General features: G+C 35.1%; 2 protein-coding genes across 3 annotated transcripts; one reads left to right on the top strand and one right to left on the bottom strand.

The window, feature by feature from the left end:
* The first annotated feature begins 15,500 nt into the window (after positions 1 to 15,500).
* Positions 15,501 to 19,521, top strand: LOC100255684 (B3 domain-containing protein Os04g0386900). 2 transcript variants are annotated; one of them, XM_059743126.1, is made up of 4 exons: positions 15,549 to 15,821; positions 16,058 to 16,160; positions 18,342 to 18,515; positions 19,050 to 19,521. In XM_059743126.1, the coding sequence occupies exons 3-4, from the start codon at positions 18,342 to 18,344 to the stop codon at positions 19,356 to 19,358; spliced, it is 483 nt and encodes a 160-aa protein (XP_059599109.1). In that variant the 5' UTR covers positions 15,549 to 15,821; positions 16,058 to 16,160; the 3' UTR covers positions 19,359 to 19,521. The 2 variants fall into 2 exon arrangements, with proteins under 2 accessions (XP_002267731.1, XP_059599109.1); XM_002267695.4 differs by lacking the exon at positions 16,058 to 16,160 and having other exon boundaries at positions 15,501 to 15,821.
* A 1,599-nt stretch (positions 19,522 to 21,120) lies between these two features.
* On the bottom strand, positions 21,121 to 24,987 carry LOC100262611 (protein NUCLEAR FUSION DEFECTIVE 4). The gene is made up of 3 exons (XM_002271076.4): positions 24,434 to 24,987; positions 21,846 to 22,825; positions 21,121 to 21,608 (listed from the first exon to the last, which is right to left on the bottom strand). Exons 1-3 carry the CDS (start codon positions 24,740 to 24,742, stop codon positions 21,128 to 21,130), a joined length of 1,770 nt encoding a protein of 589 aa, XP_002271112.1. The 5' UTR covers positions 24,743 to 24,987; the 3' UTR covers positions 21,121 to 21,127.
* Between the last annotated feature and the right edge of the window lie 1,185 nt (positions 24,988 to 26,172).

Genomic DNA, 26,172 nt, shown 5'->3' with positions numbered 1-26,172 from the left:
TAAAATGTAACAAATAAATAAAAGAAAATGTGAAGTATGTTACTAAATTGGAGAACCGAAACAGAAATTCCTTCAAATTTGAACTCTTTGAACCACCAATGCTTGTTTTTCACCACCAATAATATTAAATAATTTGAGACAAAATACAATAATCGGAAATATTGTGGAATGTGAGAGAGCTTAAGAGTTGAGAGAATAGAAAAAAATTGAGGGTATTTAATATTTATAGGGATTTAAATATTAGGATTTAATTTATTTTTTTTTTTAATTTCAAGACCGTTCAACGGTCATATATTTGAAATTGAATTATGAGTGGCATGTTCAACGGTCATGTGACCGTTGAACAGCCAACTCACTTTTATTTTTTTTCAAAAATCATACAACATTTCTAATATATATATATATAACTAATGCAAAATAGTTACACAAAAGAGGGTCAGTTCAGTTTGTGGCTAGCTCCCTTATGGTTCCATAAGGGAAGGGGTTCGAATCCCCTTCCCTTCAAAACTGAAAATTATTTTAATTTTTACCCCGGCCCGTTGACCAGTCAACGGGCTCAGTGGCCCGCCCCGGGCTGGGCCATGGGCCTTACTCCTCCAGGCCTCCCGTTGGAGACCCTTACCTTCCTTTGAACCTCAATCCTGTTATCTAGGCTCCTTTCTCATCCCTGATTCCCTCATCACTCCTCTAATCTCCACAACATTGTCCCACAATCCAAACGTGGCATAAGCATTAGACAAGACAACATACTTTCCAACATTTTCTAGTTCAAAATCAAATTATTTCTTTGCTACAAACCTCAACATGTCTATAAAGAAGGAAAAACCGCTATATAGAAGTGCATTTGGCTCCAACAATTGTAATTGGATTTGGATCATGTGCACAGTTCTCAAGCAGTGAGAAGGAGATTGGAAGTTGCCTTAATGTTCTCGCTCACAAAAGCTCCCGATGTTCCAAGCCTTGACCTTTTGGATAACCAATTCAGGGCCCAATTGCCATTTCTTAGCAGCTCCTCAGAAGTGCATTGCATCATAGCCCTCCCCTGCCTCAATACAATGGTAGTCACATTCGTCTTATAAAGTATCTTATCACCATTATCAACTATACCTTCTCCCAAGGACATTGGGCATTTCTCTGAATACCACCAACATGGTAGTTATTTTCCCCAAATTGCCTATCACATAGACCGTAGAAGAAAGAAGATTTGAAATTTGATAATAAATAAAAATTAGACATACCAAAAGCTTACCATGCTTGCATTTAGCATTGTTGTTTGCAAAGCATTAACCAAGGTCACTATAAAACATTGCAAAAACATGATATTTAACAATGATGCTCATGAAATAATGTAGTAAATAGTGACAGGAGAAAGGAGCTGCCATTTCAATGCAGAATACACATCCTCCTTCCTCATAGGATGATGTAAATATAATTGTCATATAGCAGGCAACCTTTCTTCTTTTCCCCACCACCTTTCTTCCTTGTCTTTGACTTGACTGGCAACCAAGGCTTGCTTTGAGGGTCATTGTCAATTGTCTTGGCAGGCTACACATCATGCAGAGAATGGGATGTGATCCTGTTCGACACATTTGGCATTCACAGAACTGTGAATTTAATATGGGCAACAAAATCACCTGTGTTGGTGATTGTATCAACTGCATAAACTTCACATAGGTAAGGGATGTTGCGTTTTCTTCATAGTTTTCGTCTTTAGGCACTATTTGTTTGTTGGTTTTTGGATTACAGAGAACTGAAGTTAACTTTTGTTGGCTCCTTTTCTGTGTGCATGATTAATGTTGTTGATCTGTTGATTTGTTGGCTCCTTTTGAATTACAGAGAACTCATGCTGACCTTTGTTTGTTTTCCTCTATTTCTCATTTACAAACCGTTTAGCTTCATTTCCGACCTTCACATTCCACTCTTTGTTCTAGATCTGAAAAATGAGAGGAGCTTTTCAGGAAGCCAAATTTTCTTTAAGTTTATGAACAACTTAAATATTTGACATAGTTATAGAATCACAAATTTTGTTCGTTACAAAATGATAATGTCCTTTCGTGGTTCTTATATGTCATATGCAAAGTCTTATGTGGAGAGTGTTTTCTGACCTGTAAGACATTCCATAGTTCCATACTCACTACCTAATTGATATACTCCCCTTACAAGAAGAATCTTGAATTAAACTAGTTAATTTGTGTAACAAATAAGATCTAATAAACAAAAGCCATGCTTGTCTGACCAAGAATTACACTTATGTGAATTATGTGACTAGCTAATTATTTCAATATCACTTTAAAAGCAATAGAAACTAATGGCAACTCACACCAACATTAATTACCAGCTTCCTAAAACCAAGGAATGGCGTTTTAACAAGTGGAAGAGGCGTCTTTTCTTTCCCAAGTCCAATTTCTGGATTACAATGACATTTATATCTTCCTTGTTTATTTTGTACCTTCATTGTCCTCTTATATATGCAACAAGTAAAGACTTTTGCTGAGCAGACTTCTCCTGATTGATTTTTTTTTTCTTGCCCTTCTTGTATTGTTGTTTAGGTGGTAGAATCATGCTTCAATGATTAGATATCATCGACTCAATTAATTTTAAATTTTCATCTTCAAACCCCCCAACTGAAGACAATCTTCAAAACTTCCCTCCCACCACCAACAAATCACCAACTTTCTACCTTAAACTAAATTCCTTCACATCCAATTCCTTCAAATTCATATTCCTATTCATCATAAATGATGATGATGGACATCAGAATCGTTTTATGACGGAGTGATGGGGATTGTTCAATTGGATGTGATGATGGAATATTTGATATGGTTGTACATAATTTGAGAAAAACAAACTGAAGTAAATTTATTGGTATGTTATACGGACATAGTACATTGATAGGTTATAAGTTGCCATTCAATTAAAAGTGGCCATTTTGGGGTAGTGAGCAGTTTAGATTGATTTTGGACACAATGACAACTCAAATGAATCTGTATAACAGATGTATGTGGTATATGAGCACCTCATCTGTGGGGACTTCCTTTTTCACGTAACACGCCATTTGCGCTAATGTGCAGATAGGTATAACTGGTTGATTTTTTACATGTAGATTATGATAATAGTGATCGTATGAGAATGTGATATTATAGGAAAGGTGATTTTTAGAAGTTAATGTAATTGTATGGCAATAGTATAGGGGCATTGGTACACGGGGTTTTGATTGTAAATGTATATTAATTGTTACAGGGACTATTGTCATTGGAATACAATATGGAAAATGCTTTCTGATTGCTTTTACATTTGTTAATAGGGTATTAGGTGTTGGGACCATTAAAATATTATGTTTGTAATTGTTTTTATATGTTTCAACAACAAAATAACAGGAAGAAAACCTACAATTCTAATTTTCGTCCAAATACCGGACAGAACTCAGGAAATGGTCAATTTTCTGGTGGTAACAATCAAAATTTTAAACCAAAGAATTTTGCTACTGGACAGACCATAAACAATAGTGGTAACACGTCTGGAACTTCCAAGCCTCAGTGTCAGATTTGTTCTAAGTTTGGACACACTGCTTTACAATGCTGGTATCGGTTCAACTCTGATTATCAACCAAAAGATTCTAAACATTCCACATCTAACAATCCTCAGGCTATGACTGCAACTTCTGCAACAATAGGAGATACTTCTTGGTTTCTTGATACAGGGGCTACCCATTATCTCACATCTGATCTTAACAATCTAACAATCCATAATCCGTTTACCAGAAGTGACAAAGTAATTGTTGGAGATGGTAAGGGTTTATCCATTGCAAATATTGGTAAATTTTCTCTTGCCTCTTCAAATGGTTCCTTGGTTTTCAATGATGTCTTACATGTTCCCTCTATTACCACCAACTTAGTTAGTGTGCAACGATTTTGCTCAGACAATGGCACCTTTATTGAATTTCATCCTTCTCATTTTGTGGTGAAGGATCAGAAAACGAGACTTGCTCTTCTTCAAGGAAAAATTGAGAAGGGTCTCTATAAATTTCCTGCTGCACCAAGAGTTGTTGGTCATCCACTAGCATTTTACTCCACTAGTAGTACTTCAAATGCTGGTTCTTTAAGGCTTTGGCATAATAGACTCGGTCATCCCTCTGTTGATGTAGTTTCCAAAATTTTATCTCTTTGTAAAATACCTCTGAAACATGACAATAATAAGGTATGTGAGTCTTGTCAGTTGGCTAAAAGCCATCGTTTGCCATTTGAAATATCCACTTCTAAAGCAATAAAACCATTTGGTCTCATCCATGTTGATCTTTGGGGTGCAGCTCCTATAGTTTCTGTCAATGGTGCTCGATATTTCCTCTTGCTAATTGATGATTTTAGCAGATTCTCATGGTTGTACCTTTTGGAAACTAAAGATGAAGCTTTACTTATGTTCCAACATTTTCAAGCCATGGTTGAAAGACAATTTGATACTAAAATTCAATGTGTTCAGTCTGATGGGGGGGTGAGTTTTAGGCTTCTCATAATTATTTGGCTACAAATGGTCTTCTTCATCAAGTCTCTTGTCCTTATACTCCTCAGCAAAATAGAAGAGTTGAAAGGAAGAATCATCATGTTGTGGAAGTTGGTCTTTCTTTGTTAATACAAGTTGGAATGCCTCCCAAATATTGGTCATTTGCATTTCAAACTGCCATTTTTCTCATAAATCAGCTTCCTTCTGTTGTTCTTTCACAAAATTCTCCTTATGGAGTTCTTTATAATCATTTACTTGATTATACATCTCTTCGAAGTTTTGGATGCTTGTGTTTTCCTTATCTTTGCCTTTATGCTACTCACAAGCTAGCAAATAGATCTGTTGTTTGTTGTTTTTTGGGTTATAGTGCTAAACACAAGGGATTCCTCTGTTTGGATATGGCTTCCTCTCGAATATATGCTTCCCGACATGTTATATTTGATGAAACTCAATTTCCATTTTTAACAAAATCTTTATCCTCTCAACCAGTATCATCATCCAACTCCTCTTTAACACTTCTTGATTCTGGTATTCTCTCTATTTCCCCACCATCTACAAGGAATCCTCATCATCCTCCACCTCATTTTTCTTCTCTCATTATTGTCCCTACCAATTCTGTCCCATCTCTTCCACCTTCCTCTCCTACTTTACCACAATTCTCTATTCCAGCCTCCACTCTTGATCCTCCTTCACTTCCAAAGCGAACCATTGTTACTCATAGCCAAAATGGTATTTTTAAACCCAAAAAAATATTCAGCCTTGTTGTCTAAACTACTGCAGTTGAACCCTTCTCTTTCAAAGAAGTAATGTTGCATCCTGACTAGAAAGCTACTAGGAAGACTGAGTATGATGCTCTTCTCACCAATTCCACATGGACATTGGTTCCCAAACCTGTTAACAAATGCATTATTGGTTGTAAATGGATATACAAGTTGAAACTCAAAGTTGATAGCTCAGTTGATCATTTTAAAGCCCGCTTAGTTGCAAAGGGCTTTAATCAAACATATGGTATTGATTATTTTGAAACCTTTTGCCCTGTTGTAAAACCAACTACTATAGGAATTGTTCTTTCTCTTGCTATATCTCATGGTTGGTTAGTGAAACAATTAGATGTTAGTAATGCCTTTCTCAATGGTGAGTTAGAAGAAGAGGTTTACATGGTTCAACCTCCAAGCTTTGTTGATCATTCTAAACCCGGTTTTGTGTGTAAACTTCACAAAGCCTTGTATGGTCTGAAGCAAGCTCCTCGGGCATGGTTCACCAAATTGAAGAACTCTTTACTTGCTTAGGGCTTCTCTTGTTCTTTATCTGATTCCTCTATGTTTCTTTTTCGAAAAGGAACTGACGTGATCATTATTCTCATCTATGTTGATGACATTATTGTTACTGGTTCTAATACTATGTTAGTCCACCAAGTGGTTTCTTCTTTACACTCTCAGTTTGCTCTCAAGGACCTTGGTATTCTGAATTACTTCTTGGGTGTTGAAGTATGTTGGCAAGGATATTCTCTTCATCTCTCCCAAACCAAATATATTCAGGACTTGTTAACTCATGTTGGATTTGTAGATTGTAAAGCTATTGCTACACCAATGACTGCCTCTCACACTTTATCTGCCTCTAAAGGCTCCCTCTTGGCTGACCCTTCTCAATATCACAGCATTGTTGGAGCCCTGCAATATTGTACCATTACAAGGCCTGACATCTCTTTCTCTGTCAATAAACTTTGCCAATTCATGCAATCACCAACCGATCTTCATTGGCAAGCTGTTAAACAATTGTTGCGCTATCTTAAGGGCACTACTTCCTTTGGTCTTTTCTTTCATTCTGCTTCTGATCTTCAACATACTGCTTATAATGATGTTGATTGGGTCGGTTGCCCTGATGATCGTCGAAGTACAAGTGGTCATTGCATCTTTTTTTGCTCTAATCTAGTCTCCTGGAGCTCTAGTAAGCAGAAAGTTATGTCTTGTTCCAGCACTGAAGTTGAATATAGGGCCTTAGCAAATGCTGCTTTTGAACTTTAGTGGATTCAACATCTTCTTCAGGAGCTCTCTATCTCATCTTCCTCTTCTCCTATTCTATTCTGTGACAATCTTTCAGCCACCTTTCTTGCTGCAAATCTTATTTTTCATTCTCGAGTCAAACATGTGGAACTAGATTGTCATTTTGTTTAGGAAAAGGTGCTCAACAAGACTTTGGTGGTTCAACACATTCCTTCTTGTGACCAGATTGCTGATGCTCTTACCAAAGCCTTACCCATTCAACAATTTCTCAATCTATGAAGCAAACTCACTGTTCTAGCTAGACCTTTGAGTTTGAGGGGGGATGTTAAGCCATGTGCAGCTGTAACTAAACAGCATTAGTTAGAAACCTGTAACTAACCTCTAACTAGTTGATCAATTTTGGTACTGTTAGATAATCAGTTATAAGGCATAACTAACTTCAAATACATGTATATATGTTAAGTCACAGCTCACAAAAACAAGAGATGAAACTCAGAAAATAAAGAATTCAGAAGATTCAAGAATACTCTGTTCTACCCTATTTTTCAGTTTTCATTCCTTTCAGCTTTTCAGTTCTCACATTGTGTAGATGTTTTAATTCTTTGGAAACTACTGCATTTAAGGTCTACATGTCATTGTATATCAGGTTTTTAGGGATCATAAGAACAGTGGAAACCATAATAAAGTTAATATCTTAGTAATGGTGGTCATACATGAAATTCATCAGGATTGGCATATGAAAGCCATGGTGGAATTTGAAGATAAACATTTTTAATATCCAGATGGCTCCTGCCACCACCATTGACCTTTATTGTTGCATTACACCCATCTGAGGTTCCTTCATCATGTAGCTCTAGAGCACCCTCCTCATCATGACCATTAGTTTTCTTTTACAGATTGGTGGTTTAACAGGGACCCAAGTGGCTGCAACAAATGAGGGTGTGGACCCCGCATTTTCGCGCAATGCGTTCCCATTTGATGGTGAAACTCATCTTTTATTTATTTGGTGAAATTTTGATTTTTTTAAAAAAAAAAAGACTTGGAGTCACCACTTATTTTTGTTTTATTTTTTTAAGAGAAAACGAAATAAAAAAGAAAATCCTAAATTATGGCTAAAAAAATAATAAATTTGCTTTTAAAATCTACAAAATATTTAGACCTCGTTTGGATATTATTTTGTTTTCTATTTTAAGAAAACAAGAACTTCAATATAAAATTTACAAATTTTTATACAAAAACTGTATCTTATATTCTTAAAAATTATTTTCAAAAAAATTAAAATTTGAGATATTAATTTTTCTTTTATACCCCCATTTTTTTTATTAGTATTATCAATCATTATATTGTTTTTTAGCTTGAAGGCAAAGCGTTCTCACACACAAGGTATTAATATTTTTCATTTTTTAAAAATAAAAAATGAAAAATACAAAATACAAAATATATTAAACTAGACATTTAGAAATACCCTTTTTTTTTTTTTGTTAATCTCAATTTTTTGAACTCATTTGCTACATGCCTAAAATATTAATCATTACCCTTTGGAACACCCCTCAATGTGGAATGCAAAACTTATTTGTGTTTGAGTCATCCATGGATAACCCCTATATTGTGAAATTTTATGGTAACTCAATTTTAAGTCAACTAATATAATTAGAAAAACGAAAAACAAATTATTAAGATTTGGAGTGTCACTGAAAAATATAGCTCATAATTAAAAAATAATAATAAAAGTGCTTGTTTTCAAGGAATGTGTGTGAGGAATGTTCCCCATCATTGGAAAGGGAGATAAGCAAGCGAGTTTTTCAAAATCCTTGGAGATCCTTAAAGATAGCCAGTTTGTACATCTTTGTACAGTTAGTGCATTTACCTTATACACTTAGTATAAATGTGGCGCGTTTGCTTGCTCGAGGCGAGATTCGCGATCATTGTTCAATCCGGCCTCCCGTGCTACTTGGTAGCACTGACGGGCAACCAACTGGCTACCATCGAGATCGACTGTCCATTTTTGGTGATGAAACTCACCACCTGATGATATGTGGAAGGGATAGCTTTCATGTTGTGCAACCAGGCACGCCCCAATATGGCGTTAAAGGGAAACAAATCTTCTACCACTAAGAACTGCACATTGAGGGTGATTGGGCCTGCTTGGATTGGCAGCACCATATCCCTAATGGATGTTGTTGAGGCCCCATTGAATCCTAACAATATCTGCCCCAAGCTTTTCAGATTGGAATCCCATTTGTTTGATTACCGATACTTGCAAGAGGTCTACCGAGCTGCCCGAGTCAACCAAAATCTGTCTCACGTCGAAGACACCAATTCCTAGTGTCAGGATTAAGGCATCTCGGTGTGGCTGCAATACCCGAACGAGGTCTACTAGAGGAAAAAGGATTACTCCATCTATTAGGTGAGTGCTTCCGCTGGCTAGCCAAGGTCGGATGGAGCTAACATGTTCCCGGACTAAGGCGGCTCACAGCAGCCTTTGTCTCTTTTGCTTGGAGTTGTATTCTTCGTCCAGGGGTCCACCATGGATGTAGTTGATTTTGGCTCTAGGAACAATGGGAGCTGAGGGGGCCGCAGAGACCTGATTTCGGGAAGTCTCTCCACTTCTAGCTCCTAAGCGAACGTACTGTTTTAGATGTCCCACTTTTATGAGTTTTTCCACCAGGTAATGAAGACTCTTGCACTGCTCTATAGTATGTCCATGCTCTTTGTGATAAACACACTTTCTGTTGTGATCTCTCTTGGCTAGGTCCATTTTTAGTGGCTTTGGCCACCTAAAGTCAAACAACTCACAGATCATTGGGAGAAGCTTTTCATATGACACAATGAGGGGGGTAAGTGGGGACTGGTCCGACTGGCGTTGTTCGCCTTGTCCCCTACTGGGAGGCCTTCATTGACTTGAAGGTTTGGGGCTCCTTACCTCGTCGTTCCTAGCCAACTGGCCAATAACTAGGATTTGCTGTGTGGCTGCGCGGACATAATTACTTGTTCGTACGCCGGAACAGATCATCCATAGTCGTGGGAGGTTTTTTGGTAAGGGATTCGAAGAATGGCGTACTTGGACATATGCATCACTTAAAGATCTGGAGGACAGCGTCCATGCCGTAGGACTCCATTTGTAGTACAGTTTATCCAAATCGCTTCACAAACTCCCTCAAGGATTCATTTTCCTGCATTTTTATATTTTGCAAGGTGTTGATATTCTGTTTATGCCGTGCTAACACGGGTATTGCCCCACAAAGGCCTCCGATAGATCCCGAAAATTATCAACAGAATTCATGGGGAGTCGATGGAACCATGAGAGAGCTTGGCCTTGGAGGGTGCCGGGGAGGGAGGGGGGGAAGACCTTGCATAACAGTGCATCGTTCCTTATATCAAGAGTCATGAGTTGTCGATAGTGCATGATGTAATCAAATGGATCGCTGGATCCATCGTATGTGGAAAATTTTGGCACGAGGAACCCTCTTGGGGGCTCATAATTGATAATGCGAGAGCTGAAGGGGGGGCTTAACTTGCCGAATCTTCCCCGATTCATCGTAGTTGTTGGTATGGGGGATAGCCTTGTGTGATGGGTGCGGCTGAGGGACCAGGATATGTCTCCTGGGCCGTGGTTGCACGCGGCCTATTTTTACCAGGTGCCTGTGGTCCCAACCTTGCATGCATTGCATCAGATAACTAGGGCCTCCTATCACGTTGCCTCTTTGATGAGACACAAGTGGAGTCCGAGCTTTCATCTTGCGGTGTGCGATATGTAGGTAGGGGTCCTTCATTAGGCCAATGACCGTGCACATTAGGGAAGGGTTCCACGTTCCTAGGATACGTGGCCTCCTGCTTATGTGATTCGTGCCCAATTGGTGTCTCAGCTGATTCATGTCCAGTTGGTGCTCCTTGATTGAGGGAGTAATCAACAAAATTTATAACCTATTACACCATGTACTAGGGTAGCAAAGAAAAAGCTACTATAGCATAGTGGCTCTAGGATCGTTCACTGGGATAGGTTTTCACTTCACAATTGATATTAATTCAAAGCTGAATTGGTGTCTTTTCATTTCAAGGTTAGCTTTAAAAGAAAACATAATCTTTGGTTGAAAAGGTTGGTTTTAAGCTAACCAAAAATAGTAACTGATTTTAACTACAAAGAAAAGTGTTTCTTGGAGTTTAGATCACTAGGCTCAGGTTCCTCATACAAAAAGGGAGTTCCGGTCACTTGTTTCTTTTCCTCGCATTAAATAATTAACATATAGTTCCTTCTCCAACCGGTGTTGTACAGATGTTTTCCATTAATGGGTTCAAACACTAAATCTCTCTCACTGATGCACCTTGCAATGGCTCATACCTCTCACCTAGCACTTGCCATTCAAAGTGATCTTTAACCTTGGATTACCCGTCAAAAGCTCGCAAGAGATAACTAATGGATGTCTCCTTGGAGTCCAAAAGCTTACCAAGTGTTGGCTATTCTAGAAAATCCTACCTTCAAACCACCTCCCAAAAGCTCACAAGAGATAAACTAGTGCATCTCCATGGACGGAGATCACTTGCCTTACCAAATGTTGGCTCAGGTGAATTGAAGGCGTTTTAAGTTAACTACAAAGATAAAAACCATTAACGGGTCACACTTTCTCTTCATTAAAAACTAAAACAACAAAACTTCCAATTTATGCATGTGGAAACTTACCCGGCTTTCTTCACTCCAAGAAACGAAGAGCCTCTAACCTCTCATCCTCTGAGGAAAAATCCTCAGAGTTTGGTTGGCTAGAAAGAAAAAGTAAATAATATACAAAACAATCAAAATTAGAAGGTAAGGCAGAGCAAAGGCTCTGTATTTTACTTCCTTGCAAAACTGTACAAAGGATGCGTCGTCTCCTTTCCTCCTTTCTTTTTTCCTCCCGAGAACAGGCTCCCGAGATGATATATATATATATATATATATATATATATATAGAAAATTACAAAACAAAATATCTGAGGTTATTCACCATTTTTCCAAACTTAATAACTAAGGAATCCTATAATTGGTGGGTTACAAGGAGAAAATGGGGATTTAGACATAAAAAATCTGAAGCAAAATATCCAAAAGTTTCGGTCGCAAATATCGGGAAACTTCAGGAGAAATTCCGTTGCACTATGCAAAATGGCTGCGAAATCATTTCGCAGCAAAAGGGTGATTTCGCAGCCGTGCAAAATTCTTCCTTCAACTTGGAGTGATCGGTTTCCAATGGCTGTAACTCCTTCATTTCAACTCTGAATCACATACCGTTTAAAGCATTGGATTGTTGACTTCCTGAGCTTCGAAACGACATATAGAATGCATAAATTAGACTCCAGAAAGTGCTCCAAAAGTGGTTGACATGACTGTCATCAAGAATGCTTCATGGCAGATTTCTCTTTGCTTCCCCTCCTTGCATTCCGGATTTGCTTATGGCAAAGGACTTCAAAGCTTCGGTTCTTCATGTTTTTGAGCTTTCCATTGCTTTGCCATGGATTCCAAATAACTCTCCTCAATCTCATATTGCTTTGGTGATCAAAAAGCTATCAAAACACCAAAACTTAACACAATTTGATTAGAATTGATTGTAAGGGTCCTTAACATGTTAATTGAGTTAAAAGGCAGTAACTACTACTCAAAAGTGTTTAAAAGAGGTAATTACAAGCTATGAAATAGCACTTTTTGAGTAGTAATCATTATGTCTGGAGTTTGTCCCTTGGCCCCTTGGCAACTGGTCGCGAGGAGGCCTTGAGGACAAGACCTGGATCCTCAACACATCGTTTTTCTCCCTGAGTCTCCTTGTTTCTTGGAGCAGGGCTTGCACTTGTCGCTTGCTTTCTTGCTATCGTCTTTCCATGCTTTCACGTCAATCAAAATAATCTTCATCACCCATGGCTGATGAACAGCTCCTTGAGGGTGTGGACATCTTCGTAAAAGTCTTTCCCATAGACGGCGCCAATGTTGATGTCGTGTCCCACTGGAAGTGTTGTATCTCCCTGATGTCGACGCCCAATCAACTAAGAGTGATGCTTCCTTTTATTCTCCTACAAAAGATGTCCGGACAAGTTGTCCGAACACACCCTCCGAAGCTCTAGTTAGATTGACAATTATATAGAATATCTCCGCTTGGGAATTCCAGAAGTGGCTATCTTACCCTCCTCCCCCTCCATTGAGTCATGGGAAGGCTTTTATAGTGTTTGGAGCCTTGTCACATCTAGGCCGAGGAGGTCCTTTGACTTTCACAGTCTTAATGACTGCTCAAAGGGTGGCAGCGCAATCATTATTCTTTAGGCAGTTGATAGAGATTGCTGGTGGGGCGACTTGGCGTCTCACTTGTCACTTTACTCTACCGGCGGCGTAGTGCAGAACGTGGCAGGTCACCTGAAAAGACATGGGGATGTCCCATCGAGCATGCTTTTGGTGGGAGGAAGAATGATTGTCCGCAGAATACGGTCAGGGATCCTGTTTGGAATGCGTCATACAGTCTTGGAAGAGCATGAGGCAACTGGCCATTAACTATTGGATTCGGACTGGATGTTCCCAACTGATGGAACATGTCCGGACAGCGATGAAGGGATGCCACGTGTCCTATAAAAGGGTGCCTTGCAAAGTCAAGGTAGTCTGCCACGTGTTTGCCCAAGGGAGGTCCCTACAATACTAGTCTCTTTAGTCAAACTCTTAAAGACCACTATGATCATCTCTTTGGTGTATTTTCAAAATTCCTAAATAATGGAATCATTATCTCTAAGAAAAATATGGAACTCTCTAAAGAATACATCAATTTCTTAAGAATGAAATTTGGGAATGGAAAGTTGAACTCCAAAAACATATTGTCAAGAAAATCCTTGATTTTCCTAACAAACTTAAACACAAAAGACTCTTTAATCATTTTTTGAGTCTTTTACATATTGTAAAAAAAGATGTGATTTAGATTGTAAAAATATTTTTTTTTGTAATCATCTAAATTTTATTCAATAAATTAATAATAATTTAAGTTTTTATTATTAATTTATTGAATAAAATTTAGATGATTACAAAAAGAAAATATTTTTTAAATTATCATCATCTTAAAGATAATCTTTATCTAATCTATATTTTTATGAATTATTTTAATTAAATTATGATAATTTATATATATATATATATATATATATATATATATATATATAAGGTTATAGTTGAAAAATTTATTGAATAAAATTTAGATGATTACAAAAAAAAAAATATTTTTTAAATTATCATCATCTTAAAGATAATCTTTATCTAATCTATATTTTTATGAATTATTTTAATTAAATTATGATAATTTATATATATATATATATATAAGGTTATAGTTGAAAAAACCAAACATTACCTGAATTAGTTATGTATAATAATAATGGTAGGATATACATTAGAAATGATAAAGTTGTTTTTGAAAAAAAAAAAAAGTGTCAAAACTCTTCATAGATTCGAAATCAAGTAAACATTATTATAATAATATTTTTGTGTGTTATTGTACAAAGGGTTTTGTACTTTTACGCTTCACTATAAATAATATAAAATATGAATTCGAGGAGACAAAAGTTTTGAAGTATAAGTGAATAACGAAATATTATCTAAAAGAATTGTGGAAGGAAATTATTTTAAAGATAAAACAAGTAATTTAGAATATTTCATTTTACTATGATTTTGAAAAATGTTTTTTAATAATACTTGAAATCGTTTTTAAAATCGGTTTTGAAAATCTTGAGAATGGATTCTTGAAGAATCATTTGAATTGATTTTTGAGACAATCATTTTATAGGGGATTATTTCATAAATCATTTTTTTATATATATAATATACTACTAAAAATATGTTAAAACATTTTTTTAAATTTATATTTAAATATCAAAATATTTTTAATTTTTTTTTATTGAAAACATTACTAATCCGTTTTATAGTGATTTGAAGAAACGCTTCCAACCTTTCTAACACTCAAAGATTTTTATCTTTTAAGTATTAGAAGGACTAAACGTATATTTGACAACGATTCTATGAAGTATTTTTTGCCTCAAAAGTGTTGTTGAAAAAAAATTAGGTGTTTAACAAAATTTAAGAAATGCTTTTAAAAATCTGAAAAATAATTTATAGTATTGAAAAATCATTTTTGGATAAATAGGTGATTTTTCTAAAAATACTTTGAGAGAAAACACTACTATTAAAAATACTTCGAGCACAACCATTGTCAAATAGGTTTTAAAAGTGTGTTTAGTGATTTTGGACAGTGTTTTTAATCTTTATAACACTTGAAAATTTTTATTTTTTAAATATTACAAAAACTATAAATACTTCATAAAATTACTATCAAGCGCACTCTAAAAACACTTTCAATAATTACTGTCAAACACACTCTAAAAAAGACATTCTTTGAAAATATTAAGTAAAATAAAAAAAATCACTTTTTTTAAAGTTATTTTTAGTGGGTATTTGATAAACCAACTTAATAACTTAAAGTAACTTAATAACTTAATTTAAGTCATTAAGTATGTTTGATAAATAAGTTAATTGTATGACTTAAAATAAAAAACAACTTTAAGTAATAAGTAAAAAAAATAATTTATTTTTAAATCTACATCTTCATTTTATCTTTTTACCTCATTTACCCTAATTACCTCCACAATTTCTTATGCTACTCCACGATCTCTACTATTACTCAACCTCTTTTACCTTAATTATAATTTATGAAGATAAGTATGTCAATGTGATAATTTAGAATAAATTTTAAATTAATTTTATCAAACAACCTTAATACTTAAAAATAAAAATTAAATAATAAATTTTGAGTGAACAACTTATATATAATTTAAATTAAAGTCAATTTAATTTATTAAGTAATTACCTCCTTCATATCTTTTTCATCCTTGTGTGTTAGTATAGATTAATAAAATTTTATTTGGTTTACCAAATATATTAGTTATAAAATAATAGGAAAATATTAAGTATCCGGTTGATACCTTAAAAGCGTATGATCCTAACGTGTACACGTGACATTTTTGATCGGTATTTATATTACCAAAAAAAATTCATAAAGGAGCCAAAAGTTTATTATGAGTCATTCTAAGAAACCTAAAATCAATCCCAACCGGATCAACAAGCGTATTTTTTCTATAGATTTTGTTTTTAAAATATAGGAAGTGTTTTGAAAGTGGTGAAGTTTTTATTTGAAGACAAGAAGGAAATGAGACGAGCTCAACAGTCCATGCCCTGAGAAGATGAAAGAGAGGAAGAGAGGAAGAGAACAGCTGCAGCAAAGAAATCTGGAAGACAGGCAGAGCAATTCAAGAACACTCCCAGAAACCCCACATGTAGTTGTTCACATCTCTTCCTCTCTTGATCTTTTCTCACACTTCTTTTATTTTTAATTTCTTTTTTGGCTTTTTCTTTGATCCTTTTCCCTAGTTTTCTTGTGATCCAAACAGAAATTTCACTCTTTACTGGTTCCCCTTTCTTGATATGGTGGAAAAAGGGCCAAAGGTTTGGTATTTTTGTTGGGTGTCTGATGGTTCTCCGTTTCTTGGTTTGTTGAGATTCATTTTGGAAGAAATCGCAGCCAAGATAATTTTGCGGACAAGATAATGCAATTTTGAAAGGGTTTAGAAACTTTGCTTCACAGGGTTTATGAACTTAATGCAAGTATTAGGCATGCATGTCTTTTGAGCTAATACATTGAATACTGTTACAATGGGAAGATTTTCAAATATCTGTTGATGTTGACGCTGTTATTGTTGTTATTAGCCACTTATCCTTGAAATTATATTGATGTTGTATTGTATATTTCAGTTCCATTTTTTGGTCATGTGGTTCACTGGGTGGTATGCTATGTTTGTTATTGTTTCAAAAGCATGCTGAATCTATAGTAATTTCTGAGTTGGGTGTTCTTGAGACTTTTTTATGAAACTCTTTTTTTGGGGTCTAAAATTGGGACCAGTGGCATTGCTTGTGAAAAGCATTTTCCAAATTCAGATTATGATTGCCATTTTTATGCTCCTAGCTTTGAAAGACATTCAAAATTAACTATATTTCATTATATTCCTGAGAGATTTGAGTGAAGAAAAAAGGATTCTTCTATCCTATGTCGAGTAGTTGGGCAAGAGTTTCATTAACTTGAAGTGAAGAATCTCAAGAATATCGATAGAGTATTTAATTTGATGTAATGCACTTTTGTAAGGGGTAGTTTTGAAGGAATGTGCCTTTTAACAAGGCATTGTTGCATTTCATTACTTATCCATGGTCTAATAAAAGTGGCTGATGCTTTAAGAAAAGAAAATGTTTTGACTACTTATTTACTTATGATAAAAGTTGTTTGCATTTTCTGTTTTCTGTTTCTAGAAGTGTTTGTTGTTTGGAATGAATACACGCACACATAAACATCATAGTGGCATTAAGGAGAAAAGGGCCAAGTGCATTGATTGTTCACAAAAGATTCTGGAAAGGCCTCCTTTCTGCACAAAACTCTTAAGGATACATTTTGGATATCATGGGTCAAATCAAAATAGTTTTATTACAAAGATCTATTTTAATTTAAAAAGCTCAGGACTTGTTTAGAACAAGAGAAATTTATAGAAGAGGACTTCAATTTGATCAATTTAGTTATAGCAAGAGAGGACGAAGAAGACAACAAGCTGCCCTTGTTTTGTCAATGGGGGCCTTCGTCCGATATGTATTCCACAGTTAGGAAGTTTCCCCTTGAATTGGGCATGGCTTAAGATGACATGTACTGAAAAACTACTGTTATACCAATAAGGTCATAACTTCACAGTTCCACTTCTATTTTATTTTATGTTGTCTTCTTACTTGTGTTAAAATAGGACATCATCATATGACTTTTGTTTGTGGGCATTGACCTAGACAAATGATCATCATGGGAGTGGTCGGCATGGAATAGGAGAAGCTCATTTCTTTGTTTAGAACTTATTCTAATCCTTGATGCTGTTAGTAAAACAAGTTATAGCAACTTCTAATTCAAGTTATACAAACTTAATGCATTTACTTTTACACAAAATTCATGAAACAGAGTAGCTCTGCCTCCCCTTTTCAATTTTTTGTCCCCTGGTGATCCTACAGCTTTCCCTAGGCAGTATTGACTATGAGAATGTTGATACTCTCATTATCATTGATAGAATTGATTTCCCCATGTAGCAGTCACAGTCAACTGATTATCTGAATTTTATGTGGGACTTATGGTATGAAACAAATAAAAGCAAGTATTTGCTGTTTCCTTTCTGCAAGTGCAGATATTTGAATTTTTTATATAGTGATCCATGTCTATTTTAATGTAATCCTAGTATGGTTTTATGATTTTTTTGTCATTTAAATATGTCATCCTTTGCAATCAATTATCCATATATGAACAATTTAAGCATCTTCTATTATTATTTACAGTATCTTAATCCTTATATTACATAGTTCTCATATGGTTATATACATTTTTGTTCTAAATTTTTACAAATTAATACGGAAATCATGCTGAGATATATGTGTACTATGCTCGAGTGTGTTTTCTTCTTTTGTCCCCTTGCTTACCTGTTTTAGCAATAAATTCCTACATTGTGGTGTACTTTGTTGCGCCTTTTGCTTATATTCTCTTATTGCCTATAAAAAAAAGTGTGTTATGCTCAAGTATTTGTATCTAGTGTGCTGCATATGGGGATCTATAACATGCTTGATTTTCTGTTCATTTTAACTTAGCATAAATTACTGTCTCAGATGATTTCTCCATGCGAGAGGAAAATCTTTCAGCTTGTACTTTTTTGTCCCTTTTAGTATTAACCTAAGCATATTTTCATCATAAACATAATAGAGTAATGCTGAAGATATTATTGCAGATGGACTCTTTGGCAAGAAATCGAAGCACCAAAGCTGAAAACTCCAAAATGGAAGAATCTGGGGGCCAAACTTCAGAAGAGCCTGCAACTAAGTTTCAAGCAGATGAAATTCATCCCCTTTTGGGGAAACCATACTTTCATGTGGTTCTTGTAAAATCACATTTGAATCAAATGGTAAGAGTTTCCTTTAGCAATACGAACTCCTAAGTTTTTAGGTAGGTGGACCTTTAAACAGTTACAAAAAGAGAAAAAAGAATCAGGTGGACCTCAGGATCCTATCTACCAAACATAATGTTATGTTGTTATAAATGCACATCCAAATGATCCTGGCTGTCTGATTGGGTGCATGGTAAAAGCATGGTTAACTAATGGTTAAACGTGTTCAATCAGATTTATGATTATTTTTATTTCATCAATGTTGTTACACTGTCTGCAAAGTGAAGTAATAGTTTGATGGACAACCATTAATCAGGAAACACCACATCTTCTTATAGAAAGGCCTTACTTCCATGCCACAGAAAAATAAAGAACTACTACATTTTTTGTAACTTTTTTTTTTTTCTTTTTCCTTTCTCTTTTGAAAAAGGAAATGCTGCATTTTCATTGCTTTCAATCAGTAGGGGGTTCACTCCCAGTAATGAAGTTATGGCAGTCTGTTAAATAAAGCTTAGTCTGATTTGTAATAGATTTTTTGTTTGATGATATTAGGTGCTTCCTACCAAAATGCATCCATCAGTTCCTTCTGCTGTGATTCCTGCAGTTCTTGTCCATCAGGACAAGAGATGGGAGATGACTTTTAATGGAGATCACCGTACCCACAAACGGTTTGATATTGGCTGGAGAACATTTGTCAATGACAACAACCTGAAAGCTGGAGATGCATGTGTATTTGAACTCATGGAGTGCAATACTAGCAATATCAAGTTCAGAGTTCAAATTCTCAGAGGTGATATCCCATCTATGTTGTTAGACAGGGCAAATGGTGAAACTTCAGATACTGCTATTGTCATTGAGTAGACTTTCCCCTATAAGAACTGTTCCTGGAATTTTTTATTTCCTGTACATTTACCAGTCGGGAGCTAGGTTAGATATTTGAAACTCCAGTAGATACTGATGTGCATCTGTTGTTTGCATATGTGGTTGTCTTAATCAGAAATGTCTCATCATTCATATTCATCCATTCACACAATCTATCATATTATAGTATATTTATGCATATCACTTATTAATACTGAAAACCTGGAGGTGTTTAGTATAAGAAAACTCCTTGAGGTTTTTGAAAATAGATGACCTCGAATTTCTTGTTGAATTGAACTGTAAGCTGAAGGTTATTTTGTTGGGCTTTCTTTAGAAGAAAAGCTGAAGTTCGTAATTTCTTTTGTTTTATGTAAAAATGTTGAAAAGCTGAAGTTTGTAATTTTATTCTGAAATTATTGTTCTATGTAAATTTGTTTTGATGATTTTGCCTTTTTCTTTTCGTTTCTTTTTTTGAAGCTTTTGACATCAGAAAGTGGATCATTTTGTTGTGATACTGTCCTATTTGATTTGATACCTCTTGTGCTGTCTTAAATTTGAATATTTTTTAGGATATATCTGACATGTTAGTACGTTAAATTCTGGACGATTGTGTTAGTGCATCAAATTACACTACTTCTTGATTCTACATGGAGTTGCTTCTTACTATCTCATGTGAGCATGCACATTGCACCCAGGCTGTTAGAGAACTTTGATAACTATCTTAGGAGGGGGTTGAGGGGAGCTTTGTTGGAGAATAAGAAGTTGGCTGTGGAAGGAGATGCCTCACTGGTAATTGTTCAGATAAAAAACGAAGATGAGCAGTCCCTGGAAATACAACTAGAAAACGGGGGAGTATAGCAATTGTCATGGTTCCTTGAGTATCAAAGCTAGATAATTGTAAAGTACTTGAGCTTGAAGTGGGCTGTTTCATTGATGAAAAAATTGTAACAGGCTTCTTATAAGTTGAGAGTTGGTCATGGCGAACCCTTTTTTATTAAATGCCCCCTAGATTGTCAGGTATTTCATTTTTGTTCCATCACTGTGTCTTTAGGTCATTTTAATTGTTTGATATTATACAGATAGTAATTATTGTGCCCTATGCCTTCTTAGCTAAACACCGAGGCCTTGACCTGTCTGTTTGGGTTTCTACAGGTGTTTTTTGATGCTTTGTTGATTCTACAAGAGTCCATGTCCTTCTGTTGTGTAGTCGTTCCTATTCTAGGAAAACACCTCTTTTTCCCTCGTTTTATTTGAACATTTCCTTGTAAACCCAGTGGCTTCTCCACAAATGATTTGCACTGTTTCTATCAATGACATCATGCTATGGATTATCAATTGTTTGAAGTTTGAATCTGAGAATCTAGTTTTTCAGATGGCCAAGGGAAACCATATGGTGTGATTGAACACATTGGCTGTAGGAATATTGGTGCTTGAACCTTATAGAATGTTGAGGGATGGAGCAATACTTGAGAATGCCATCGGTTTAGCTTAGTCCTAGGTCTCATTAATGAGGCTGTTGGCCTGATTAAGCAACTGAATCATCTATAAGTAAGCATGATTAATATGATCATTTTGCTTGTTTCAAGATTAAGAAGGTAACTTGTTGGACTTGTTTTGTCATATGTTGCTTCCTTTCAGCATTTTGTTGGCCATTACACCCTACCGTTACTTGTATTATCAACTTTTTCTAATAATTGGTTGCAATGGAAGCATTTCTGGGAAGGTTATTACAACATTCAGTTCCGCTAGAATATCATGAGAGTTGGTATCTAAAAGAATTCTGATTCCCTCTGTTTCCGATTTCTTTCAAAATGGTCATAAGCAGGTCTAGTTCGTAGAAAAAGTGAGAAACTACAAGCTAAACCCAACAAGGAAATGCATCCCCACCAAAAAAAAGTCTGCTGGTAGCATTGCCTTCCCATGCACACCATTGCTTCCCCAATCAAGACCTTTTGTTTTGAACTTTCTATATTAGAATCATACACTAGAGCTGCCAGCAGGCCATAAAGGAGCGAGCCAAGTGGGATGTTTGTGATGAGGATGTTGTGGTTGACCCCGGTACTGTTAGGCCCAAATAGTTCTGATGTGATAGACACAGCTGCTGCAAATACGAACCCAGAGCTAAGCCCAATCAAGCCCGTGCCTGCATGCAATGCTATCTTGCTGCCAGACAGAGCAAGCCAAAAGAAGGCAAGAGGTGTCGGCACAAGGGCTACCGCAAGCCACCCTGTCCTCGCAAAGTACACCTTGCTGCATTAATAAAAGCTATTAGTGACAGTACATTGAAGATTGTCTCCAAGAAACTTCCTAAGGCTTCACTACTCTGCTTCCTTTCTTTTGTTTAGGCCTAGGTTACAATCTTAAAATTACTTTTCTTTTCTCTTGACAGTACATTGAAGATTGTCTCCAAGAGCACTTCCAAAATGCCTACAAACAGTTTCTCTAGAGTGCGATTAGTTTAGTTGTTGTGGAGTTATTGATACTTACTTTTTCAGAAAGTCTGGTGCAGCTGAAAGCAAACGTCCAAAGAATGAGCATGCTGAGTAGAGTGTGACAATCATATTAGTCTCTGAACTGTATCCTAGTGATTCTGAAATCTGCCCTAGGTTATTACTGTAAGCTAGCCCAATCGTTCCCCCACAGAGGTATGCTATGTAATATAGCCAGAAATCCCACCTGCGGACCAACATCCAAGCAGGGTGTTCCTCACCTAGCCTCACTAACTGATCCTTCCTAGTCACAACCTCACAACACCCTTGCTTCTCTTGTGCACTGTATGCAATATCATTTGAGTCATCATCCGTGCTTGTAGGATGATCATCATCCGTGCCTGTAGGATGATCATCATCCGTGCTTGTAGGATGATCATCATCTGTGCTTGTAGAGTTAAAATTCATGTTTGTGGCCCTACTTCCAATGAGTTCCTTCTGAAGCTCAAGGAATTCTACCTCCCCCATGTTGGAACTTGAATGGGAGGTTTGACATGCCCAACCGTGAGAATAGATGATCCCAGGTAGAGACAAGGGGAGGACTAGGAGAAGTATAGCCCCGCCAAGAAGGATACGAGCCACTGATACATTATAAGTATTATAAGACAATGAATCCAGGAGGAGGAGATAGAGACCTGTAAAAACTGCAATACCATTGAGGAGGAGGAATATGAGAGAGTCACTTCGGACGGTATCACTAGAGGGGTTCTGAGGAGGGGGTTGGAGGAGGATTGGCACGAGGGCCAGGGTAGATATGGAAAGAGGAACTAGGGCATTTAGGGAGAGGTAGAGGCTGTCATTGTGAGGGTTTATGGCATTGGCAATGAGGGTGTATAATGCTGCACTTACACCATTGAAACCAGTGGTTAGGGATAATGCCAGTGGTCGATTGCTGGGAAAATGTTGGATGCATAGGACATAACAGAGGGTGTTGAACCAGGAGATGCTACACCCAGCCAACAGGCAGATAAGAAAAACCTGCACATTTAGAATTAGAAGAAGCTCTGTTAGAACATTGAAAGTGGAAATGGGGTTGCGGATTCTACATTCTTTACCTAATGCAAAAGAAAATACTTAATATAAGTAAATTATATGGATTTTGATTCAATAGGAAAATGTTGTCAATAACTTAGAACTAGAAATCCAAAATCACAAGCTCACACCTTTCTATTATTGAAAATTTTGTCAATAATGTTCAAGAGCTTGAGCTTCAAAGGAAAAAGGGCGAAAGTGTAAACCTAAAGACAGAACTAGGCATCTTAAAAAAATAGAAAACTACAGGCCGAGGGAGAGTTAGGTATGGAAAAGGTGAAGATATGAATGTGATGGTCATTCTTCTAATTTCAAGATCAATTGAGGTCTTTTAATCAAATCTCTCTTTTTCAAAAATGGAAAGCAAAATTAATGGTGTGTTTGAGAATGCTTTAAAAAATTTGTTCCCAAAAATTAGTTTTTAAAAACAGTTATTTGATATTTTTTTTATAATAAAAGTTTAATTAGAAACTTTAAATAATTTTTAATTTATTTTTATATTTTCAAATGTTTTTAAAAAATAAATTTTATATATAGTGTCTTATTTTTATTTTTATTTTTTTTATATATGTCCTATTAATTTTTAAAATGATTATCAAAAAATAAAATAAAAAACAACTGAAATATTTTTTTTATTTTCTAAAATAATTTATATATATATATATATATATATATAACACTTATCAAACAAGCATAAGGATAAGCATTTAGTATTCTGTATTTGTGTGGATGGATGGAGTGGGACCACTGGGCACATGGGTCTGATCCAATAAAAGCTTGTGTGGGTACTTGCCTTTCTTGTAGTTGAACATGCCCTTCCAATACGCTTCATTTGCATGTGGGCATTTGGGTTGGGCTGAATTGCAGTTATAATAAAGCCAAATTCAGCAATCATTTTCATTGATTTGACAGACCCCATTTCATGGATTGTCTTCCAAGTGAAGTATGTAAATGCCAACTAATCACCCCAAAAAGCGGAAAATAAAATAGTGGTAGGGTTTTTGTTAGGGTTTGGTGTTTGGCTCATCTACCTTTCTGAGTTATTCACCCACCAAACTTTCTTCCCAAGAATAAGAATGAGAATCAAAGTTAATTATAATATCACAGATACTTTTAATTTTGTAAAATAATTATATAGCCATTAAATTTGTCACCAAAAATATTTTTTTTAAAATAAAAAATTTATTTTTCCTTTTCAATTCTTCAATAACTTGTATAATTTCTTTTCTTAAAATAAAAGACAGAAAATTTGAAAAAAAAATTAAAATGGAGAAGAAAGTGTCTATGGTTGTTTGTTTGGGGAGAGAATTCAGTGGATTTCCTAGAAAATAGGAAGGAAAACTGAGGGAAGACAGAAAACAAACAAAAGAAAAGAAAATTAACATGCTTCACAAACTAAATCAATCACACAAGAAGAGAAAATAAAATAAAAAATTTTAAAACTCCAAGCTAAACCAAACAACCATGCATTTTCCGTCTCATTTTCCCACACTTTCCATCAAATTCAGAGAAAGAGAGAGAGAGAGAGAGAGAGAGAGAGAGAGGGTTGCTGACCAGAACATAAGGCAAAGAGATGAGTCTTTGGATGAGGAGCCATTGGAGGCCATAGCCAAGGAGACCCATGAAAGCAGCCATGAAGAGGAGGAGGCAGAGAGGCAAATAGAAGAGAGAGACCCCACAACACCACCCAAAAGCCTTGCCCAGATCAGATGCCACAGAGAGATAGTTGAGTTGAAGCTGTGAAATCCCCAGCACTGATTTCAGATGTGAAGAGTATGATGAGAAGTCTAAGTTTGTTCCTGTGAAGGCCTGAATCCATGTTGTTGCCACCAGTATCATCCATCTCCTTGACTCCCCCACCATGCCTATCGCTTCCCCTTCAATGCCTCTCTCACAGAGGGAGAGAGATGGCTCCAGAGAGAGAGAGAGAGACCGAAACCGCTAGAAATTAATTATTGTGTCAGGACTCAGGACTCAGTAGTGACGGTTGGCAGAAAATATAAGAGATATAATTCAAGGGGCAGAAGCAAAATTCAACTTAAAATAGAACATCTAATCATCCGTCTATTTTCATATTTTATTCGGCAAATTTGAATAATATTTGGCATGAAAAATCTGTTTATAATGTCTTGAGAACTTGGAAGTTGGATTTGAGTATGTGTGACGAAAAATCCTACTCAGAAATTGGGTCTGGCAAAGATATTACTATTATGTAGGAAAATAGAAGAAAATAAAAAATACATTTATTTTATATTTGATTATTAAGGAAAGAAAAAAATATTAAAATAAATTATTTACAATAATAAATAAGAAAAAAATTAAATATAATTAAATTAGTTGAAAATTTATGCATGAGTAAAATGAATTTAAAATAGAATATACAAATAATTTATTCATATTATTATTATTTTTTCTCTATTTTCTTTTCTTGTATTTTCTCTCAATGTTTTTGAAAACCAAAATATGGCCTAACCTTATATTTTGTTCTTGGAAATGAATCCTACGTTTTAGAAAATTTGAGAGAAAATATTAGGAATAAAAATATAAAAAATAAAATATATTTAAAGTTAATAAATTATTATTAATTGTATATTTAAAATCATTTCAAATATTTTTATTTTATATAAAAATTAAATCATTAAAAAATACATAAATTTGTAATTTAAATTTAGTTATATTTAGTTTTCTCTCATATTTTTTTTATGGTAACTGAATAAAAGATAAATAATTTTTTTATTTATTATTATTATTATTTGCTTTATTTTCCTTAAACCAAAGAAGAAAAATATTAGAGAAAGAAAATAAACTGGAAAAATAAAAGGAAATAATACATTTAAATTTCGTAAGTTATTTTTATGTTTTTTCTTAAACTTATTTTACTTTTTTTTCCTCTTTCATATAAAGATTAAGTAATTTGGAAAATACATAAAATTTTAAGTAATTTTAATTATATTTAATTTTTTCATCCCTTTTAAGTAAACCAAATATAGAAAAATTATTTTCCGTATTTATTTACTTTTTTTTCCTTTCCTTAATGGTTATTTTTCCTCTAAAAAAATAAATATTTAAAATGTATACCTTTCTAATCAATTTTAATTTTTTTTTTTTTTTTGCAAACTAAATATTAAAATTTTATTTTTTTTGATATTTTCTCTTTTTTTTTATAGTATTTTATTGAAACAAAGCCATGTGCTATTTTAACAAATGAGTAACTATTACGCAAAAGAAAAAAATAATAATAATGATTTTGATACTTCTGGTTTTTGGTTTTGTTTAATTCTCAAGAATTTGAA

Source organism: Vitis vinifera, chromosome 15, assembly GCF_030704535.1.
Source record: "Vitis vinifera cultivar Pinot Noir 40024 chromosome 15, ASM3070453v1".
Taxonomy (NCBI): domain Eukaryota; kingdom Viridiplantae; phylum Streptophyta; class Magnoliopsida; order Vitales; family Vitaceae; genus Vitis; species Vitis vinifera.
The sequence above is the reverse complement of the archived record's forward strand: the minus strand, read 5'-3'. Positions and strand labels throughout refer to the sequence as shown.